Source organism: Trachemys scripta, chromosome 5 (assembly GCF_013100865.1).
Source record: "Trachemys scripta elegans isolate TJP31775 chromosome 5, CAS_Tse_1.0, whole genome shotgun sequence".
Classification (NCBI taxonomy): Eukaryota; Metazoa; Chordata; order Testudines; family Emydidae; genus Trachemys; species Trachemys scripta.
This window is the reverse complement of record NC_048302.1, coordinates 122,405,645-122,429,929: the sequence shown is the minus strand read 5'-3', so window position 1 is coordinate 122,429,929 and position 24,285 is coordinate 122,405,645. Positions and strand designations below refer to the sequence as shown.

Genomic DNA, 24,285 nt, shown 5'->3' with positions numbered 1-24,285 from the left:
TCCAGAACATGCTCCAGGACTGGAATTGGGGGCCAGACGCAAACTCTCCCCAAACTGGGAGGGAGGTGGCAGAGGAGGAATCTGGAGTCAGAGTCTTGCCCAGTGTTTAATTTGTGCCAGGGCTGAGTCCTGTCACCTCTGGACTTGCTGCCTCAGTTATGAATGAAAAAGTTGCTTGCTCCCCAGCACCTCTTGCATTACAATTGAAGCAATGGTCTTGCCTCGAACCCCTCTGTCAGGGCGCCGCAGAGCTGGTCAATCACCCGCCCTGCTCTGACTGCCGCGGCCCCACGTGCCCGTCCCGGCCGGAGGGAGCCGGGCAGCGCGCGGGAGGAGCAGGGCCGGGCTGCGGGCTGGCGCGGAGCCGCCCCCTTCCCGGGGGTTGGGGCGTGGGGAGGAGCCGCCCCACCCCCGGACTGGGAGCCAGGCGGGGGAAGGCGGGGTCAGCGCGGCGGCTGCTCCCCTGCGAGCGGCCGGGCGGCCGGCTCAGAAGCGCTGGGGCTGCGGGAGGGAAGAGGCGGCAGCGGCGGCGGCTCCTCGCGCGGGTCCCTCCATGAGCAGGCGGTGCCGAGGCAGGGAGCGCCGGGGGCTGCCGCGGGACTCGGGCAGGTAGGTGACCCGCGAGCAGCCGGGCTCGGGCTGCAGCGAGAGCGCGGGGCACCGTCCCTGCCCGCTGGAGAGGCAGCGGGCTGGGCAGGGCAGCCGCAGCCCGGCGCCCTGCGTCGGGGGGCAGCTCTGCTCCCTCTGGGGCTCTTAGCGGCCCCCTCCCATGGTCGGCTCGTTCTCCCTTTGGGGGGCCTGCATTGCAGCCGGCAGGGGGTGCTGGCAGGGACCCCTCCAGCGCCTTGCACTAGTTAGTAAAGGGGCTGCAGCCCATCAGCCCCGGGATCCCCTGGCGAAGTCCCCGGGGCTGCTTTGCAGAGATCGGGGAAGCGCATAGCTGCGCCTGGCAGGGGGTTGCTCGGTTCTTGCCTTTAACTTGTGGGGTTGTTTTTCAAAGGGAATGAAAAAAGTTTCCCAGGGACCTGCGAGCTCGCAGCGCCTCTCTGTCTCCTCGCCGCTCCTCGCCGTGCTTGTTCTGCGGCGAGAGATGCACTCCGAGCCCGCCAGCTAGTTACAGTGTAGCCTCTCTAGAGACCGTCCGAAACGGGAGGGAAGCGGGATGGGGATGGAGGTTTCATTTGCACATTTTAAAAACAAGGCAGAGCGCAGCTTGATGGGGTTATATTTACCTTTTGTTTTATTGGGCCTCAAAATGGAAAGCTGGTAAACAGGGAAAGTCAACAGATTGCAACTTTTGTGCATGGAAAAAAAAAGTAGAGAAGGAGATTGTTTCCTTTAAAAGAAAAGGACAGATTGCAGCGTTGGTACACACGCAAAAGTCTAATGTAGTTTTTACACACCCCTAAAAAGCAAATGAGCTGGTGTTTTTAAGTGGATTGCATCTTGGATACACAACGCAGATGAACGGTGGTGGTGTTGTTTCAATAGCTTGCTCCTTTAGTACAGAAGAAGTGAGGTTCTTACCCACGAAAGCTTATGCTCCCAATACTTCTGTTAGTCTCAAAGGTGCCACAGGACCCTCTGTTGCTTTTTACAGATAAGTGAAGTAGCTTTTACGTGGATTGCAAACTCTTGTACGCTGAAAAGCTGTTAATCGGGTGGTATTTTTAATAACAGTTCTGCAACTTCTGCGCTTACAACAAGAAGCAGCTGCAGATAGCAACTCTCACATGAAAGAGAAATTCTGTGGCTTTAATTGTGCGGTGCTGCTCCGTGATACTCACAGGTCTGTGCGCGTCTTTCACTCTTGTGGCAGGGCATTGATTGTGGTGGTGCAGCAGTGATCCCCATCGCAGCCGGGACCCCGGGGAAGGGACAGCATGCGGCCGGAGGATGTCTGAGGCTGGCTGGGGCAGTTTTCATACTACTCTGCTTTCTCCGAGCGTTGCCAGAGGAATGATTGCTGCGTGGAGTGCCTTCTTTTGCTTTTACCTGGTGGTGACTGTCAGCAGCCTCCCAGAAGCCAGGCTGCCCATCTCGGACCTAGAAGACAGGATCACTCGAAAACCAACAGGTAAGGGCAGCTATATAGGATGCTGTGAATGTTGGTACGGGTCCCATCCAGCGGTTGGGTTTGCTCTTGCATTCTTCCAGGGGAGGGGGAATGGGGACAAATCTCCAAGGAATCCTTGTTCCTTTGCCAGCTTACTCCACCAGCAGTCATGAGAAATGCACAAGACTGATGTGTCTGACGCACCTTCCACATCCTTGTGCGATTGCAATCCTGGTGTTCTCCCAGGCAAACTAAATGTAAATGTTAAAGCAGCAGGAGGAACAGTCCTGTTGAGTGCATCTGAACTGCATAGCTTTGCAGGTGCATTGTTTTGGCAACACAGTTCCGAAGTGTATCCCTAGAATTAAGAAAGGTTGTTGGTGTTTTGTTTTTCTGGCTACATTCATCGGCATGGGCACTCCAACTGAGAACTGGTGTTTTTACTATATTAATTGATAATCTGAGGCTCTTCAAGGGGTAAAAATTAAGATACACCTAAAACTGCAGTAACTGCCACCCAGACCACGCAACCCCCGTCTTAAGTGGTGATTTTAATTATTCACAGGGTTTCAATTAACACTGAATTTGACTTTCAGTGACAACCAGGGTTTTTTTGGTGGTTTTCAGGTAGTTGCTAAAGTGCATTGTGACAAAGATGGGCCACAGATAAAGTGAATGTATGCCCATCCTCAGTAGAGTGATGGAGGGTTAGACTGTGTAATTAATTATAATCTTTATTTATAAAGAGCCATGTACATTAAAATTCTGGTTAGTAAGAAATATAAGCAACTTTTAAACGCACATAGAGTGACTATCATGTTTTAAATATTAGAGTCCAAGGTCAGGATTTAAACTTCAGTTACTAATACTGTACAAATCCACTCTTCAAACATGCCCTCATGATCTAGTCGTCTTGTGAAATGTGTCCCATGTACTTTGTAGTGTTTGCTTTGTAGTCGGATTTTTGCTTACAAAGACTTGTAAAATAGTGAGCAAAAATAATTACAAGTGATCTCGTTTACTGAGCAGGTTTGTTTCGCTTGCTAGCTGGAGTCATGACATGTTACAGATTTGGTTCATGTTAAAATTACTAATCAGAGCTTGGAAAAGCAAAGCTACTTAGTTACATGGACTCTCATTCTGTATTAATTTAAAATATCTCTATATTGGTGTGTGTGTGTGTGTGTGTGTACACGTACACTTTGCAGGGATAAAACCAGAGTCGTCATCGTTTTTTTTATTTATTTTTTTTAGTTAAGTCGTGAAATAATGTGTGCTGAATTGTGAACATATTGAGAGGGAGAAAGAAAATGTTTATGGGAATCCAGTAACTATCCTCCTCAAGTGAAACATTAATGTAATCCGTGAGCTAAGTTAACATACAGGACAAAAGCTGTTTTAAAAATATACGGAATGTTTAAAATTGGTGTCGCTCTGATATGCCTCAGCTGCTACCTGAGTCTGTTTATTTTTCAAAGGCCTTTAATGGAAGGTCGTCTCTCTCACTCTTTTTTAAAGGTTCCATACACCAAACAGAAAGTTTCCATTGTTCAGGAAAGGGGTTGAAGCATGTTCGCCAAAAAAAGTGACAGGGGAATAAATGTGTTTCGTGGAGGCTGGGAGGTGGGGGCTTTACTTCCATACCCCTTTTGGTTAAAGCTATAAATCACACTGGGGGTTGGTTTTGTTTTCAAGAAAGTACTAATAAAACACCAGATTCTTAGTGTAACTCATTTGGCTCATTTTTCACAGCCAAAATAATTGATTTATGGGGCAACATCTCAGCTACTTTGTCAAAGCAGCTGAATATGGTGTTTAAGAGGAAACAAGAGCAGCCTGTGCTAGTGAGCTTGTCAGGAGTTCACTGAATTTAGTAGTCCAGCTTTTTTCGTGTTTTACTCTTTATTTTTTGGCCCATTTGAGCCAAGTTCTGTTCTCAGTAACACCAGGGTAAATCTGGAGTGCCCCCACTGCCTCCATTGGAGTATGTTTGGATTTACACCCATCTGCTGAGATCACAATTTGGAGCCCATGGCACAGTTTTACCCAGGTAATGTTATTCTGTTCTTTAAAGTGCCCAGGCTTGCACTTTAAGTTAATAGGATGGCATTTGAAATATAGCAAATGATGCACAATCAGTGTCTTCGGGTGTGTTGCTAGAATATAAGTCATTAAAGAAAATGGTCCTAGGCTGATGTGTCTAAGAGCTAAATTACACTGTGGAATTTCCAAAGTTGGTGGTGGAAATTCTACGTACAAGTTTATTTTTACCATATTAGCTTTTCAAAGTAATGACACACTTCTGATCCTGCTGAAATCAATGCCAAAACACCTATACAACTTCAGATGGGGCCGGATTAGGCCCGAGCTGAGTGCTTCTAATGTAGAGCATATTTTAAAATATTTCTCTGTTGGTTTCAGTTGTTGAAAATAGGGGTGTTTTTGACATACATGATGTGCAAAATGTAACTGCAACAGCGCTGATTTTGGGGAAAACAGGTACATGTGCAAAAGCCACTAAAATGAGGCAGAATTTTCTGACAGATTTGAAATATGGAGTAAGAATTTTTGGTTGGCTTGTAATGATGTTTAATTGGCTGGGCACTCAAGGGTAAGGGACCTATTTTGAATGTACAGGACACCCTTATTTTGGAAAGATTCTACGAAAGAAACTGTATAAAGAATATAAACAGTTGGAGCCAAGTAAAAACACATTTTACTTTTCAATCTTTAAATTGAATGGCAAAAAGCAAATTCTTTCTCCTAGTCAAATGGGTCATGGGTATTGGCTCATTACTGAAGGTTGTTGTTCACTAGCTTTCACATTTACAGTCTAAAGCCTTATTTTCCATAAAGGGGCTTGGAAGGATTTTTCCCTAGTGATCTAATTCTCCACACGGGGCTGTGAAGGCTGTAACAGCTACTGCTTTGTGCCTATGCTCAGCTACATAAAACACACATTGAAGGGAGGCATTCTAGAGGTATGTGTATGTTTGCTAATATGAATACTAGCTATTAGTGGAGGTGGAGGGGGTGCAAGTTTTAACATCTCCACAGGGAGGTGTTCTGCTGTTGGCAGGAAGAAGGCAGATGGCGGGGTTGTTGCTGAATAGAATCCAAACTGAAAACACTAGGGGCCTCATCTAGGCTGAGTTTCTCTTCTCTCCCTTTCTCGGGCTGCTGCAGGAAGAACAATGTCAATTTTTTTTTATGAATGAAAGTAGAGAGGCAAGGCAGCATTGAATGTGTGTGTCATTCACTGGCTATGACAGAGATGATTAGGGAGGTCAGTGAACTCCTTTGCTGCCTTGAGCATGCGGTCACTCTATTCAGCAGCCACAGAATAGACATCAATATAAAAAAAGCCCTTCCAATTTGCATTAGTATTCGGATAAAGATATTACTTCGTACGATTTGTGAATGTCAAGTAATGCTAGCTGCGTTGTTAGGGAGCGGATTGATAGAAATAGCAACATTTCACTTTAAATACTTCTGCTGGCTGTCCTGCCTCAGTTTTGCCTGAGATATAGATGACACACATACATCATATTAGAAAGGGAAATTTCTCTACATATTAGATCACTATTCATCTGAATAGCATTTTAAGCTAGAAATCTTATATCAAGAAAGAAGTTTGCATGTGTGTGAGAGATTATTGCATAAAAATAGAGAAAGGAAAAAAGCCATCAAATCTGTTCAGTGGAACTGAAGTTTAGTGTAGTAGAATTGTTGCGTTTGATCAAGTCCTTGCCAACAGTTAGTGAAAGTTACTGTACTGTTCCAAGTAGTCACTTTTCCAAGCCAGAAAAAAAAGTGACATTTTCGTTTGAACTTACCATTGATACTTGAATATTAATAGTCCCCTGCAACTTCTCCAACTTGAAATACTGATGGCATACTTGTTTTGTTATTTTCTTCAAACAGCTAATACCAAGTTTGTTTTCCTTTATCCTTCCCAGCTTCAGACTAGCTGAGGATACATGGTCTAGGACATAATTATCTAGGTTGATGGTCATTTTGTTTTATTGTGACTGTGTTCCAGAGTCCACCATGAAATTTAACTTCATTAGTATGAGTTTTAATGGACACGCATAATTCCTATAGTGATGGTCAGTTTTTACACATTCTCTTAAAGGTATTTTTAAAGGAACTATAAAACTGTGTCATATATAAATTAGTGTCAGTCTACTTTGTAATCCAGACCTAAAATTCTTTATAATGTGCTGTTTTGAAGAATATATCTAATCGTGCTTCTTCAGCTAAATAGATTCATTTAGTCCTTTTGCAGTAGTAACAATTAAAAAAAACTTAAATGTATATGTTAAGACTAGCATATTTCACTGAATCATAAATTAACAGGGCATTAGTAACAGATGATGAGAGTTACTGCTCTTTTGCACCATATCCTTTAAAAAGCAAAGAGTGAGTTGGCAAATCTATTGAGTGCAGAGTGTTAACAGACTTGACGCGGGACTTGTACACATCAGTGTTTCTGTGTCTGTCTAGATCAGGGGTCGGCCACCTTTCAAAAGTGGTATGCCGAGTCTTCATTTATTCACTCTAATTTAAGGTTTTGCGTGCCAGTAATACATTTTAATGTTTTTAGAAGATCTCTTTCTATAAGTCTATAATATATAACTAAACTATTGTTCTTGATCTTAGTTGTATGTAAAGTAAATAAGGTTTTTAAAATGTTTAAGAAACTTCATTTAAAATTTAAATTAAAATGCAGAGCCCCCCAGACTGGTGGCCAGGACCCTGGCAGTGTAAGTGCCACTGAAAATCAGCTCACATGCTGCCTTCGGCATGCATGCCATAGGTTGCCTACCCCTGGTCTAGATTTAGCAGGAGCTTGGATTAAGCCTGTGGCTTGTTTTTGTTTTTTCTTTAAGCCTTCATTAACAAATAGTAAATGAGGATGCTAACAAGCTGGGAAATCTAAAATTTGTGAAGAGAAGTGTCAATCTGCAAATTAACTGATGCAATTAAAATGAGCCTGCTTGACCATTATGATAACTTCCATGGGTCCATCTCTCAAAATTTCACCCCGATTCAGGAAAGTATCCCTATTCAGGCAGGGTGCCTTAAGCATGCACTTAAAGTTTAGCACATGCTTAAGTACCATTGAAGTCAGTGGCACTTAAACATGTGTTTAAGTAATTTTCTGAACAGGAAATTTCCAAATCAGCGCTCTTTCTTTTTGGGGTCCAGTCCTGCAGTCCGTTCTAGGATGAAACTTCCATTCAAATTAATGGGAGCTTAGTCTCAGTACATACTGTAACACTAAGCTCTTCTTTCTCTATCCAGTGAATGAGTAGAACTTGGGCGTAAAATGTGATATTAGAAAACACTACATTCTTTTTTCCCTTCAGCGAACTTTAATGCATGTATCTGCTACTTCAGATACAGAACCTAAAAATAAATGAAAGGGCCCCAGTTCTCTCTGTTTCTAACAGTTACGAAGATATCACTATTATTAACTCCTTTAAAAATGTGCTGAACCTCTCATATGTCTAAAGGTACATATTGCTAACTAGGAAACAGTTTAGAATTGGAGACATTAACTGAACAATATTTGGGGATAGTAAAGGCAAGACCCACTAAAATACATTTCTCTGACAGTCATTTTAATCTACAGTATTGACTGTTGTATAGATCTTATCAAAAACCCGCAAGACATCTTAAAATGGGGAGCAAAGCTATCTATCCTTGATGTTGTAGCTTAGCTGTTGACACCTTTAATATACATGGTGAGAATGCCCTAGGGATACAAACATGCTTCTGCTCTGAGGTGTTACTGGCATAAGTTGGGGTAGAGCTGGCAGTCATGTACCAAATTCAGAATTTTTGACAAATTTAGTTGGAATTTCAAATCCAAAATCCAGGATAGATTTTTCCCAAAAATTTTCGATCAGGTAGAGTTAAGTGTGGTTCCGTTGAGTTTACTGGAATTATACCAAAGTGAAAACAGTTTGAGATGGGAATCAGACTCTGGATATCTTGAGGAGGCAAGTATCCAGGCAAAGCAACCTGATTATAGGTAAGTATCAGGGGGTAGCCTAAATTTTCAAGATTTATGCCGGTGTTTTAATTTTTACATGTGACTAGTGCCCATTGCAGTCAAGTTTTTGTAGGATCAGGGCTCAGCATGCTTATTGTTTTACACAGTATAATTACATTGATCCTCTGCTGATTGTATAGAATGTAGAATATTCTAATCCTGGAAAAAGTTATTACCATAAAATGGACCAATGTCTGCATGGTGACTACTTTCTCTCAGCTAGGCTGAATCTGATAGCCAGGCAGCTTATTTAAACCTTATTGATCCTTGTTTCCTGACTCCATGAAGTACCCGTAACAGTTTTTCCATTCGCAAATGCTTGTAACTAATCTTTTGTCAGTGTTCTGTGAATGTTTGTACAGCTTTCCACACTGTTCTGTTGTCTTTTCTATGACACTCTCCCCCCCCCATAAAAAAAAAAACAACAACCCACCCACAAATAAATCTATACTCTTAAAGCTGTTCAGTAGCTGTGTCAGATGGAACTTTCTCAGCTTCCCCTTTTTCATTTCTTTTTAATACTGTTTAGTTTATAAACCTTAGTCTCCTCCGTGCACCAGGCTGAATGCCAAAGAGGAAGGCAACTTCATAAAAATTCGACATACTCCCTTTCTGCAGCTTACTGGACTGCAATTCAGCAAATCCATTCAGTGTGTGTGTAAATGGGCGCTCCAGCCCAAGCCCAAGTGTGAATATCTAGCACCCCAAGTGAAAGCTCTTAAGATAGAATCATTATACCAGTGATTTCTATGCTGCAGACCTGTAAAGTTATCCTAGAGACTGCAAGCCTCTACACTGCAAAAAGAGCCTTAGATAATCTTTTGCGCCTTGATTGTGCACTTTTCCTCATGCATATCTGAGCTCTATTCCTCATGCAAGCTGTACCTTGAGTCTATGTATGCTTATCACTTTAATTTTCACTCCTGTCTGTTGGTTATATATCTGGGACCCTTATAAAAACCCTGGTGTATAATTTTGTCTGAGTTATAACTATCTTCACTGCTCCCCTCTTTCTGATGCACTTTCAGCTTATAGTTAGCAAATGAGGTGGACATTGTTTGAAGCTGCTGTGCTGTGTGTTTGTGAAGAAGGGGCTTCATTGTTGCTGAAAATGTGATATTCATTATGTGCTGCCCTCTAAAGAACACAAACTCTTTGGCTTGAATAACCAGGAAGTTTCTGTAATATCAAAAACAAACAAGAATTCTGAGATAAGACCAGAGTAAAACCTTGGGTAAACTTGGTAGTTAAAATGTGAAAGGTAATCAGTTGTAAACCTGCCCTGTCCTTCTGATAGACTATCTAAAGGAGTATTATAACACTGAGGAGTACTGAGACTAGCCAGGTGTTGTATTTGCTGTGAGACTCAAGTTGCATAATATATCAAAACCCCAACTTCAAGAATCAAAACATTTTAAAATAGGAAACACTTCACTGGAAACACTGGTTTAGTTTCAGAAGAACTGGATTAGTATGAAAGTTAGGGTACTATATTTGCTACAGTGCAGCAGCTAGTATGAAATTTGATTTTTTTTTTTGTTTGGTTTTGTTTCAAAAAAAATAAAACGCAGGGAAAGCTATAGAATTTGTTAAAGACAGTAATTATTTAGATGTTGCATTAAATCTTGGACCTGCATTGTAGAGGGTTTTTTCAAATATTAGTGTAAAGAAGGGTCTCGGTCCTGGTTCACCAAGGCAATGGGAACTTTCCAATTGATTCCATTTGGAGCAGATCTGTGTCCCAGGATCTATACCTTTAACTCAATGTAAAGTTTCACAAATTTTTAGTTCATATGGGTGTTGCAAGGTAATGCTTGCTAAAAGACACCATGAAATATAGCATAGTTTAGTTTGCACCGGTGAACACTTTACTGATCTTAAAACCTCAGGTGGACATGGCAGCTTGTCTTTTTCTCTTTCTTTCACCAAAGGAAGCCAGGTGTGACAGCAATTTCAGCAACTCAAATTTGAGATTCTGAGGAGGAGAAGCAAATTGTGGCTTTTCATGTGCAGTGATAAATGGGAATTTGGGGTCAGAAGAATAGATTTCGGACTCTTGTTGCTTGATCATCAGTTTCAACATATTTTACGCTTCTGGCCAAAAGCTGACTGCTTAGTAATGTGCATTCATGATCTAAGACTAGGGACCAGTCTACACACAGTTTTTGAGCACAGTTATTTACTGAAATCAGTACAACTTTTATGTGTGTACCCCAGCCGTTAAGCCAGGGAGTTTTGTTCAATATTCTGGGGTAATAGAGCAAATGATGATAAATGTCAGAGTTTCAGGCCATGTCTACGCTTAAAACGCTACAGCTGCAGTTGTGCTGCTGTAGCGCTTCAGTGTAGACACTCACTACAGTGACACAAGGGTTGACTAGGTGGACCAGAAGAATTCTTCTATCGACCTAGCACTGTCTACACCAGGGATTAGGTCAGTGGATTTTTCACACCCCTAGCCAGGAACTCTTCAGTGTAGACCAGCTCTAAGAGTTTTGAGTTGAGCCAACAGGAGCTGTTAAAATGCTAGGTGGTGTTATTGGGCCAACATCCGAGGGCCTTACTCCGTTTATTCGATTTCCCCATTGAAGTAAACTCCCTCATTGAGGTCAGTGGGGAATTTCCAGAGCAGGAACCAAGTTCGAATTGAGGACCTGAAAACCCACAGGAGCGACCTGAGGAGGAGAACCCAGCCAGCAGCTGCTCCTGAGAGTGCTGTTAAAGGGGGGATTCTAACTGTGGGAGGATGGACCAGAGCACGGCAGAGTAATGTTACATTTCTGCTCTGAAGGCCACACGGGTGCTGGAGGGATAATGTGCATCCCTTCTGGACCACTCACTTCTTCGCGTGAGTGTTTGGACCTGCACGCAACCAGCTGGGGGAAGGAGGAAATGCTGCTGTGGAGGTTGCCAAGAGCCCCCCAATCCCCCTACCCCCCCACACACACTTTTTCATGCAGAAGGGGGATTGCAGCATGTAGCGGGCCCTCTCCCTGTGCAGGTCTATGGGACAAGCCTGGTCCCAAAGTAAGGACCTCAGGATTTGGTTGACTATGAACTGAAGCTCTGCAGTGTTTTTTACAAGGCTCTTGACATTTGGTTGTGGAGTCTCTACAGCTCTGTCAGAGGCAAGTTTTGTCAGCTTGTTCTGTGTTTTTTTTGAAGCTTTCTGTATTGCCAGCTTGTAGTCCTGCCTGGTAAAACACGAACGAGGGCCGGATTCTGTGCCCATTGAATTCTGCATCAGAAAACACCCATTGACTTTCAAAGGGAACAGACTCAAGCTTTTAACAGATTACAGTATGAGCAGCTATTTAGCATAAGCAGGGATCCTTTGGAAAGGATTCGAATGATCTAAACATCGTACCAAGCAGAAAAAAAAATAGTTTATAATACTAGTCAGCTGTGTGTTGTGCGTGGATTTGGTTTTGTTTTTTGTGCCTTTTTTTTAATACTGTCTGCTTTTAGTGTTTGGTTGATTCTGGGTCCTCCATAAACTCCCATTTCTCCAGAAATGTGCCTTAATATTGGAAAATAATTCTTGTGATTTGCCAGTGGCTGTATTTGTTCTGTGAATCTTGTTTATTTTTATCATTCTTATCTAGATTTGACACAGCCCCCATAACTACTTGCAGTCTGAATCTGCTGAAGCAAAGTGTTCTGACAAAGCAACAAATATTGTTTTGATGTACAGTAACTCTTGGCTTGAAGTCTATGAGAGAGAGGACCAGAGGAATGTTAGTCACTGTCATATTAGCAAGATTCTCATGTCAGTGTGTTTCCATCATATCAATGTCGCATGGCATTAGTATCCTACGCTGTGATTTGAAGTTAGCACAATACAACAGAGAAAGTGTTAATAATCCACCACAGGGGTCTGTAATTGAGGTGGGGCTCAGACTGCTCTCTGGCAGTCCACATACTGGAAGGCAGGAGGTCAGCCTCACCAGAACTTGGAGTGTGGAAAAATACTGTAGCAATTTGCATAGGAACAGAAGATCAGTGAATGTGGTGGCACTCTGTGCCTCCTGCTAGAATACACTATGGTACAATGGAGAAGCCCTGGTACATTGCGTACTCTCTAAGGAGAGTTCCCCAGAGTCCAGCAGACAAACAGGCTGATGAGGTATCAAAGAGAGTTTTCTGAAAAATGTTTTTTAAGGTTTTTTTTAGTTTGGAGTGTGAGACTCAAGTATTAGAAATCCTCTCCCAGCGTATGTTTTAACCGTTTATTTGGAGATTGCAGTAGTCCTGAAGTAGTTGGTAATCTGATTTTTATAAACTTCTGTAAATAGATCACTATTGCAAATGTGTTGTTACTAACCAGTACTTGAATCTGTAAAGAACCAGCACACTGGCTCAGAACAATTTACCTCCTGAGATTGAGTCTAGAGTATGATGGGGAAGGAAAAAGCCCACTAGAAACTGAAAGGCAAGGGGGTTAAAATAGGGTGCAAAGATAAGTCGAATGTGCACCTAAAGACAAATCCTTTATGACCCTGTCTCTAATTAAAATAATAACTGGAATTAGGCACAGTGCTATCCACTTTCTATCTGTGATATTTGTGTCTGTAAGAATAAAGCTTTTTGTGGTGGGTGGGTGTGTGTGTGTGGGGGGGGGGCTTTAGAAGAAAAGATTTTAATCTTCCTTTGGTAGCTGGTGTTTCTGCTTTAGAACTGGTAAAAACCGTATTTCTCTCTGCCTTGGAATACAAATGCTTGTTGACAGTAAACAACTGTCCTTTAGCACTTCATGAAAGAAGAATAAAGTTTTTAAGAAAAGTTCCCCAGTTGATTGAAATAGTAATGTTAATAGACTGAGGCTGGGAATTGATGACTAATTGGGAGGAGTTGATCGCTCAAGGTGCATAAAGAAGCTGATAAATGCTGTGTTTAAAAAAAAAAGAGCTTGTTATTGAGCATGATTAGGGCTGGGAGAACACTTACTGTACAAAGTGAATGCAATAGTTTTTGCCAGTTTGTTATGCATGAGCACACAGTTCTTCCTCCTCCCTCTCCCCCTTCCCCCCAGACAGCAGCTTTTCATGAAAGGTGTTTTTACTGAAAACTCAGAAAGCCTCTTTCTTGCAAAATGTGGTGGAGATGGTTCCCTGGAGGCCTCGAGAAATGAGCCGCAGGGATGGAAGCCCAGAACTCCCACTAAAAGGCCTAAAAGCACTTCACACTACAGCTAGCACTTGGGCCTCACACCACTCCATGTATGTCATTAGTCCCCTTTTGCAGCGGTAGAATCCAAAGGTGAGAGAGGGAAAGGAGCAAACTTTCTGTGATTGCAAATAAGTTTTGTAAAAATTAGCAAATGTTGTTCACTCCCCCACCCCCCCAAAATTGCTTCAAATATATCGCTCAGCTTGTCCTGAGAAACTGGCGAGTCATGGCTGAATGTGAAGTGGTCATTCCAGGTCAGTCCTAAAACATCAGTGTCAAAATTTTCATTAAGTGCCTGACTTTAGGCACTTGAAATCTATAATTAAGCACCAAATTAAGTGGCTGGATATTTTTTTCAAAGTTTCTCGGCATCCACAGATCCACTTGGCTTTGAATTAGAGGCCTATATTTAATAATATTAATAATATTTAGGACTTTTCATCAGTAGATCTCCAGGCACTTTACAAAGGAGGTCAGTATCATTATCACCATTCTACAGATGGGAAAACTGAGGCACAGAGAAGGGAGGTGCCCATGGTCACCCAGCAAGCCAGAGCCAGGAATAGATCCCAGATCTTCTGAATCTCGGTCTGGTGCTCTGTCCACCAGGTCACACCGAGACTTCTAGATTTGAATATCTTGACCACGGTTTACCTTTGCAGGTACTGCATAAAATCCCTTTACAATTTTCTCTTCTTTGAAGTGAATCGGCTACAGTCTCAGCTGAGCTTGCCCATCTTCAGTCCGTTGTTGCTCAGAGGCAGCTCGTTGGGAAGAGAGCAGTTTCAGAATCTAGCAACTGATGCTCACAGACTCTCTTGGGGGGAGAAGAGCAGAATGACCAGGTGGAGAAGAGCAGAATGACCATGCTGAGCAGGGGCATCAGCTGTGCCTCCATTCAGCTCTTTAGCCATTCACTGGCCAAATGCATTTCAGGGAGGGGAGCACTTACAGGGCTGCCTCTTCCTTCCCCCATTGCTGCTGCAATCATTATCGGGTGGGGGGGCATGTCAAGTGGATGGGGTAGCAGAAGGAGTTGGGGACTCCAGAAAGATCAAAGATGGGGGGGGGCGGAGATTGTATTTCCGTTTCCTTTGGCTACTGATTCAATTAAATAACACCTTTATTTGGATCCGAAGCCAAAAGAAACCCAGCCATAAAACCTCTGTCCCCAAAAATGTTTTGAATCTTCCCCCTGCTGAACCACATGCACACACAACCCAGACAAAAATGAAAATAAGTCCCTGGATGTGTTTATTGATTTTGTACTATGACTTCAACGTGTCTATTATTTAGTGAAGAAATAAATTTGTCTTTGACTCACTTTTATTTATAGTTATGGTGGTAGATGTGGGTCTTAAGAAGGCATTTGAAAGAGAAGGTCATGGGCTACTTGATCAACTCAGGCTCTTCATGGGTGGGTGGGAAACCACAGAGTAGATAGTTGTATATGAAGCAGATGGCTTGTTGAGGTTGGCATCAGTGCCTGACTAAAGGGATTGGGGTTGATATAGTAGTTTGGTGTTCTGGAGAAGGGATATTTAGGTCCAAATCCATAAGGTATTTAGGCTCCAGTTTTCCATTGATTTCAAATACTTTTGTGGATCTGGGCCTTTGTGATTAAGGCCACTGAAGCGGGGCTTAGGAGACTAGGGTTCTGTTCTCAGCTGTCTCACAGTTTGCATGTGTGACCTTAGGCAAGTCATTTGATCTCTCTGCGGCTCGGTTCCCCATCTGTACAATGGGGATAATGCATCTTTTCGGTTACCTTTTGTTATCTTGTTTGTTTGGACTGAAAGCAGCTGGGAGCAGGGACTGTTTCGTACTATGCGTTTGTAGAGTGCCTAGCACAGTGGGCTCTGATCTGGGTTGAGGCTTCTGGCCGTACCAGAATACCAAATAATACATTGAACAATCTATCTGAAATAATACCATGTGATCCAGTACTTCAGTGTGACTGAAACACAAATCCTCCTTACAAGGAGCCTTTAGAGTAGGATAATACAGAAGATGGAATGTGCTAGTCCTGGCAAAAATGCCTGAAACATTTTTTTTAAGTATTCTCAAAAATGTGTAAATATTTAATTTACTTTTCATTGAGGGGGGGAATGCTACTGTAGAATTAAACAAGTCCCAACACTCTTTGCCAACCTGCTGCTTGAGTACAGCTACCTTTTGGGGTGGAAAAAGTAGCAACCATTTAACAATGCAGAGCAATACCACACAATAGTTAAGGACAGAAAGTGAAGAAGAATACTTGAGCTGAGAGGTGAAAACATTATCTACTATCCATACAAAATTGGAGAAAACTAGGTAGGCAGAATTTCATTAACGGATTAACCAGACTAGAGTTTGGCTAGTCTGAGGCTAACACACAGCTCTGCCAAAGAGCTGTTCCACGTTTTCAAGACCACAGGTGGAAAGGACCTTAGTTTTATATCTCCTCTAAAAGACAGCATCTCCAGCAGCATAGAAATGCACCATTGGTTCAAAAAGGATTTGTAAGGCTGTTGAACCATTAACGCTATTCTCTGCACCACCGTAGGTTTTCCTAGCCAAGTTCTGAGAAGACTCAACATGTCTCAGCCTGGAGCTATGACCAAATCACAGCCCAGTATGTTATTTTAGGCCATTGTAAACCCAGCAGTAATCCTCAATATGATCAGAAACTGCCATTTCAGTGATTCAAGTAGGAAAGCAAATATGAAAAGAATCAATTTATTTGTCCTGGGCAAAACGTACATTCTTGCTACTGTTGTGTTGTGTGCAGGTTGGATTCCACCCCACAAGTGATTGCATCTAAGTCCCCATATATGGTACAAATATAATTGTCAGGGAACATGGTGACAACACAGTTGTCCCCTGACCTAGCTATGACACAGTTATAGGTTTTGATCCTATTCTTACTGAGGTCAATGGTAAAGCTGCAGTTGATTTCAGAAGTGCAGGATCAGGCCCCAGAGTTGTAGCATGGCTGGGACCTAACTGTGTCCCGGTAGCTGGGTCAGTCTTTGACCATCTAAAGCTTTAGCTTAGTTAAATCACTTCCACTCTACACACGTTGATTATGCTGAAACTGTGTCCTCCGTTATATTTGTAGCATGGCATATGTGAATCATTGGTGAAAATCTTTGGAATCAGTAGTGATATCTAAACACGCAGTATACCAATCCATGAGACAAAGCCTGCTGGGGTTTTTTGTTTTTTTCTCTGATAATTCCCTTTGAAGTCAGAGAGAGTTTTTTCTTCAGTAAGGGCCGTGGGATTTGGCCCAATCAACAAAAGATAGCCATAGTCTATATTCAGTTGTCAGAGGGCAAGAATGGCCTTTCTGGTTAAAGAACTGCCCTGGGACTCAGGAGATCTGGACTGAGTTCCAGCTCTACCAGACACTCTGTGTGATGTTGGGCAAATTGCTTAATCTCTCTGTGCCTCAGTGGCCTATCATTAAAAAATGGACAACAATACTTCCTTTTCCTACCCTTTGTCTTGTCTATAAGATTGTAGGTTTTGGGGGGCAAGGACTGCCACTTACTGTGTGTATGTACAATGAGGCCGTGATCTCTTGTTGGGAGCGTTTATGTGCTGCGCTAATACAAATAATCTGTCCATCCTAATTGAATGGGGAGGGGAAAGAGGTTCTCTGAGAGCTCATTCTCAGCTGTCACACAGGAGTGTTTTTAAAACTAGCAATTTCGGGGGAGTGGTATAGAGAAAGGTTTGAAAAACTTTGGTGTGGGAAGGAAAGAGAAAGCTGTCAAAATCAGGAGATCACATAGGGGTAAGCAGGTGACTGAAAGTGGCGAGGGACCTTTACCTAAGGAAGTTAGTAAATATATTCAGAAGTTATAAAACAATGTACAAATGTCTGTAGATCACAGAAACCAAACAGACTTCTATTTTACTCCAGGACACAGGAAATGACCAGTCTTCGAAAGTGCATTTCCTTACGGAATTATTAGGGGAGTTTGGAACCGAAGTGTTAAATTGAATCTGGCATTTCTGTAGCCGAATCTGTTCCAGAATTTTGGACTGATTTGTGAAAGAGTATGATTTGGTAATGTTAAAATTTGTTTTTTTGAGGGGTGGGAACAGAGACACGCATGACTTCCTTGAACTCTCTCTTAATTTATTACGTGTTGTTAGAAACCCATTGTAATAGATACGGTTACACAAGACCATTAAAAGATCAATTCTGTTGAACTTGATGCCCTGCTGCTGGAAATGATCAAATGTTGCATTTGATCGGATTTGTGTGCGTGTATGTTGTTTTTAAGCCAACAAGTTCTGATAATTTAGGGTTTGTTTTCCACGTCTGTTTTGTATAACTTCATGGACTTAATAAAAATAAAGAACTCACTGTATTTCCTACTAAAGAAGTGGAACAGACATTACCATGGCATTTGAGTGCAGCAAGGTGAAAATAGAAATTTGTGTAGAAAAAAAAAATCAAACAAGCTGAAAAAAATCTAGAGGTCAATTTAACAGAATATTGAATTGGGAGCTGTCTACTCCCTTTAGTGATTGGTGTTTTTTTTTTTTCTTTCAAACTGGGAAGAGAGAGAGAGAGAGACAGATTGAGAAATAAGAGACCTTCACTTTTTAAAGCTGAGGGATGAGAGCGAAGTTTTGCAGTAGATGGAATGTTGCAGCCTCTGTGCTATATGTGCTTTTAAAACCCATCTCCATGATTTCTGGCTTAGGTTTAAATGGATAAAACTCAGTAAAACCCCACAGAAGGGGAAATTGGAGACTACAGACAAGCTTTTCAAACTGGGAAGCCTGGCACCTAAATCCACCCTTAGCACTGAAATAACTGGTGTGGTTTTGAAAGCTGTTGAGCAAACACAGCTTCCATTGAATTCAATGGATTCGGCACCTTTATAAAATCAGGCTACTAATTTTAGATTGGGATTTAGCTGCCTAGCCTTAGACCCCTAAACTTGAGAAGTTTGGCCTTCGGTTTTGTTAAGTATACAATGAAAATACACCAAATTTATGTATTTTATTTTATTTTATTTTATTTTTACACTATTAAATATAACTTGTGGAGAGGAGTCTAAGCCCTGAAGACACTTGCTCTGAGCTCATCCTTAAGAATAAGGAACTATGGAAGGGGCCCATTTTATATCATTACAGGAAGACAATTTTTTTGTTTGGTCCTGTTTTACTCCCAAAATATGATCCACGGTATACATAAAAATAAGCGCCAGAAACCTTTACCATCTCCTACCATCACGTGTTGTGAGAGGGTTTTTTAAAGTGTATTTTTTAAAATTACTGAACTAAAGGCAATTGATAGTTTCATAATTAAAAACACAAACCCTAATCTCCACGTAGAGGAGTTTCCCTCTTTATATGGAGGAGAAGGTATAGTGAGGAAACAGTGCCAGGAGTTTTGAGGTTTAATGCTTATTAAAGTTTTAGTGGGTGGGAAAATTCAATCAATACATGTTGTTTAATGCACTGAAACTGGTGTTAGCTTTCACTAGCTGCACTGGAGAGTAGTTTTCATTTTGAAACTAGGACACTCGTAGTTGGAATGACAATTAATGCTGAGTGAATATGGTCCCAGTTGGAAGCCCATTTTTGAATAGAATGAAAACTCCCCCACCCCCAAACATTGGCTCCAGAGTGTAGTAGCTTCCGTTTTTAATTAGCAGGCCAGGCAAAATTTAGCTCATTGTGTCTTTCTCCTCCTTTGGCCCAGTGGATAGCATGGATTTCTCCATCTTGTTGTCAGGAGGCTGTTCTTTTTATTTTGCTTCGTTTTTGGTGCAGGGGGCTTTCAGGATGCTTAGGATTAAACTCATTGTTCTGGGGTATTTACAGCCAGCTGCCTGCATTAAATGAAGATTAGAGGAGCGCACATTAAAAGTGCAAGGAAACTCAGAGGAACTGGGATTTGGTATCTGCATAGCTGTGAATTGAAGGGGAAAGGTTGGGGCTTTATGGATGGTAGATTTTTCTGATGCCATGTGATCTCAAAGCAGACTCCATAAAGCATCACTAATAAATGCCCAGGCTGGTCCTGGCTGGGAGTGAAAAAGAAACTATGTTACAGCTCTATGAATCTTTGCTGTTGCAGTAACTGCCTCAGAAACAAAACTTAAATCTAAACTTCTCCATTTAGACCTGCTGAACTTTGCACTGTTTAAATGTTTGTCTCATGACACATCCAGAGCACTCACATGTAGACATTAAGTAATTGTCAAAACGCCTCTCTGAGGTAGGTAAGTCTCAGTATGCGGGAGATTAACTGTTTTAGAAGGAGGTGGAGGAATTAAGGGAGGGAACGCAATAAAAATACCCCAAAACAGTCTTTAAAACTTTGCAACGTTTGCCTTTATAATGATGATGTACATGTTTGAAAGATTTTATAGCAAGGTTAAAAAAAAAAATCTTGCATTTCCCTTCCTCTCCTACACCTCTTGTACTACTTGTTCACTATTTAATTGCCTGAATCTTGTTGCAAGCTTCCCAAGAGCCTAGCCAGTACCCTTCGCAACAGCCCAGCTGTGTGGGCTGGTCCGGCAAAGGGAGTAAGGATGTTGTGGTTCTAGTCAAGGTTTGGATGCTGGGATGCTGAGGTTCTGTCACGCCTCAGCAACAGGGTTCCTTACTGACCTTTGACAAGTATATGTCCTGCTCCCATAAAGATCAGTGACAAGACATCCATTACTCCAGTGGGAACAGGATCCAGTCCTTAACCACCCTGTGCCCTAATTTCCCTACCTGTGCTGTGCGTTTAATATTTACCTACTTTGTAGGGTTATTGAGAAGCTGAACCTGGCAATTGTTGCAAGGCCTTCTGAGAGCCTTGGGTATAAGGAGCGCAAATCAAAATACTAACAATACATGCAACATTGTGTTAGTGGCAGTCTCCTTTCCCCTTGTGCTTAAAACGTGAGGGCAGGAGGCTGGTTGCTGCTTTTTCTTGTATTTATGCAGTTCAGCCGGCCTGTCAGTAGCTTCTCTCAGGTGCAGCAGGATATTCAGTCTTGTTCCTCCTTGTCACTTTGTCAGTCTAGCTTCCCCCTGTAAACGGCTCAGATCTTGAGGAGAGACCCAGAATGTGCTAAGCATGTGTGTTGCCATCAGCTGTTAGCCAACTTTGGAATTTATTAAAATGCAGCCTAAAACATAGCCTGCAAGTCAAACATGGCCCAAAGAGTTCTAAAAGGTAGCTCTCTATTCCTTCATCTTTAATAGGGAGCTTCAATCCATGAGGGCTACAGGTCCCAGGTATAGAGCTCCATCTTGATCCAGCAGTCGTCTTCTTGGATCAAGGCGGTGCATTGCATTCTGGGGCTTGTAGTTTCCATGGGCTGTTTTGAGCAACTATTTCTGCAGTTCCAATTCAGGTAAAATGGGCACCTCACAACATCCTGTGTTTGCAAACACAAAATCCTATGTGTTTGCAACATCCTGTGTGTTGATTAATAAGTCAAGGATACTTCAAACCTGTTTTTAGAAAATGCTTCTGAATCATAATTGGGATAAAATCAAGGTTGGTCGTTGTCGTTTTCATTTAAGTTCTGTTTAAGGATCCCCACATTGTGAAATAAATGCAAACACTTTTGAGCTATATATAGTGCACCAGATTTTAAGACGAACTCCCCAATCACTGTGGCCCACTGCTTTTAAGAGAAAAACACAGAGCCCAAATCCTGCCCTCAATTCTGGACACGCAATAGCCATCGAAGTCCTGTGTCTAAGGGTAGATTTTAAATATTCCCAATTTGTTAGCTGTCTCTAGTTTAGTATAATGAGACGTGTTTGACTTGCTACCTTACGAGAAAGGAGAGTAAATGCGTCTGTAACTATTTTATGTCTGTTATTTTATTCCTTCTTCTGACTCGGTATCTCAATTAAGCGATTTAAGAAAACACTCCATTAAAAACAAAATACTGTTGAATCCTGTTTTCTACTTGGTTGATGAAACAGAAAGCTAATTGCTAGTAGTAAATCCATTCAAAGGAGGATAGGCGGGAGGGAGAAAAGTTAATATTACTCCTTGAATGCCATTTAATCTCTGAAACCTTTCATGCAGATGTAAATTAGGATTTGCACAACAGAGAGTCAACAGTGGTTCAATAGATGAGGCAGATTTGTAACATCTGCTTTTCCATCCTAGAAGTCCTTCAAATTCAGTATGACTGTATCCAGTCCAAACACTACTGATTTTTTTCCCATCGATCCAAGTTTATAAAGAAAACAATATACAAACAAAACAAAACCTGCTTATCATTTTTAATTACATTTAATGTTGTTTGTTTTTTTCATTAAGTCTTTACTAAGAGGACTAACATTTTTCTAAATACAGTTGTGGTAATATGATGGCAGTTAATCTGTTTGCTTTTTTTAAGTAAAAGAACATTAACTTCTTAGGAAGAAATCTACGCCAGTAACAGTTCCAGAGTATGGAGGCTCCCATAGTGATAAACTGTTTTATACTACAGTGGTTCTCACTATTATTTTGAAATGCATTTAAAGCTTTTTAAAAACAAAAAACCACAAACTACTGCTGAAAGATGAAATTGCTTCTTCAAAAGACTAAGGTCACGTGTTTGCAAACTTGGTTTCCTAAAGTCAGGCCCCTAGATTGCTGTTTAGGCACCTATACATCTAACCTGATTTTTTTTCAATAGTGAGGAGCACCCAGGAGTTCCCGTTGACTTCAGTCAGGCAGCTGGGTGCCCATTGCTTCTGTGAATCAGGCCACTTCAGTGTTCTACTGTAGATGCTGGTGATTGTCAGGAATGTTGGGCAACCCCCAATCTCTGTTCTTGTTGCCTGTGAAAATCAGACCACATACCTGGATTTAGGTGAATAACTAGCAAGGAGGGATAGCTCATTGGTTTGAGTATTGGCCTGCTAAACCCAGGGTTGCGAGTTCAATCCTCGAGGGGGCCATTTAGGGATCTGGGGCAAAATCAGTACTTGGTCCTGCTAGTGAAGGCAGGGGACTGGACGTAATGACCTCTCAAGGTCCCTTCCAGTTCTAGGAGATAGGATATCTCCATTTATTTAATCTGCATTATAAACTTGGGCAACCAGTTTTGTGAATTTTGGCCTTTCATCATTTGAAGAATTTGTCTTCTTTCATCTGATCTCAGTCTTTTTTTAAAAGATTTTAAATAGATTGCAGAATAGTACTGAGAGGTAGCACCCTTTTGTTATTAAAGAAGCAAACAGTTTTTTGCCCTATTAGTTTCTGAACTCCTGAACAATTACTGATCTTTGTTTCTTTCATAGAAGCTAATGCAAACACCTACCTAGTGAAACATCCCAGATGGCATTGTTATCTATCTGAAAGAAAAGACACTGTTTTTCTTGGGTCAACACTGGTTACAGTCTGACACTGTGGAAAAATGATCCATGAAGGTTGAGAACTGGGCATTGACTTTTTTTTCTCCATTTGTCAAAGATCTTACACAGAAAGCAACAAAATTGGTTTTGCCTGACAACACTGATCATTTGATTCCTAACACATGTTGGCTCATTTATGTAGCCATTATATTAAGTCTGTAATGGCATTTTCAACAAGGCACCACTGCTTCATTGGCATTATAATATGAAATCTATGTAATGTGATCTCTGCAAAGCAGTATAAATATCTCAGGGCGGTGATAGTCTATCTGAGCCACATTATCCTCGGGAGCATTGAGCAAAAGGACTGGAGTTGTTGGGATCACAGCAGCCAGAAGCAGAGTGGGGAGATTTTGTGTTCTGTAAAGTTGGAGAGCACTGCAGAATAATCTCATCATGATAGCCTGACATTGTTTGGTGACATTTCATCAACATTTGATGTTTGCTGCCCTGGATCAACTCCCCCACTCACTGCAAGGGTCATTCCCTTGAACCTTATCTTTACTGACAAGATGTGCTTTATAAACAAGCAATCCCACGATCTTAATTGTAACTGTTGCTCTCCCTTTCACCTCGCCTCTGTTTCTGGGTTACCACTTTTAATGTGATGTCTGGATGTAGATTGGGAGCTGCTTGGTGCAGGATCTGTTTCTTCTCCATGTTCTGTGACATGCCTAACACACTTCACTCACCCACCTAGAAACATAATCATTCAGTATCTCCACGCTAACATGGCAATGCAGTGTTCATGTCGCTCTGTATCTCTGATTGATGAGACCCTTGGATGTCCTTGCTTTGGGGAGTGTGGCTAGATCTTAACATACGCAGGTAGTGAGCAGGTTTATAATAGAAGGAGGAAGGAAGAATAGCAGGAGCACAATCAGGTAACACAAGGGTTCACCTGGTTCTGTTCTCTCTGACTCTGATTTTGATGCTACTGTAACTTCCTTGACTTCATGGAGTTACTCCTGACTTCCTCTGCCAGGAGATGGGAATTGGAATCTGGACCCATGGATTCAGTGCTCAGCTGTGTCTATTAGCTTCTGCCCTTAGCTGGGTGGGGAGAGACTCATAGCTATTTGAGACTTCCTGATCCTGGAGCTTGCCAGAGCTGCTCTAAATTTTTTCAGTAGAGTTATGGCCCTCGCGGGACCAACTGCTAGCTGGGGATGGCTAGAACATGGTGGTTCATTTGGCCACATCCCCTTCCTGGAACTACCCTTACAGGCCCTATATGCTGGGGAAGGCAGAGGAGCTAGCTATATCAGCTCTATGTCACACACACACACACACACACACACACACACACACACACACACACACCCCACCACCACCCCCACCCCCACCCCCACCCCCACCCCCCCTCCCCCCGGGCAAAGTCTGCTGTGATGCAGAGGGCTGAGTGGGCCTTAGAGCTGTGTTCCCATCGCTCCACAGAGTCATCTGTATAATTTTGAGCTCAATTCCCATGGAGTGATCATAAATTAACTTTAACAGGAGAGCATACCTTGCATAGTTTGTATTCTAGGTGAAAGGTGGTTGGAGCAGGTTAGCCTGCAGGTAACAAGGTGTGTTCTTCACAATACCGAATTAATCAAACACTTTGATAAGATTGCGGAGTGACTGT

General features: G+C 42.1%; 1 protein-coding gene across 2 annotated transcripts in view; it reads left to right on the top strand.

Moving 5' to 3' along the window:
* Positions 1-466: 466 nt before the first annotated feature.
* Positions 467-24,285, top strand: part of FGFR3 (fibroblast growth factor receptor 3) — a gene marked incomplete in the record, with an annotated part of 76,650 nt that continues 52,831 nt past the window's right edge. For both annotated transcript variants that reach the window (XM_034772655.1, XM_034772654.1), the window contains 2 exon segments: positions 467-609; positions 1,820-2,077. In XM_034772655.1, coding sequence (XP_034628546.1) covers positions 1,897-2,077 — 181 coding nt within the window.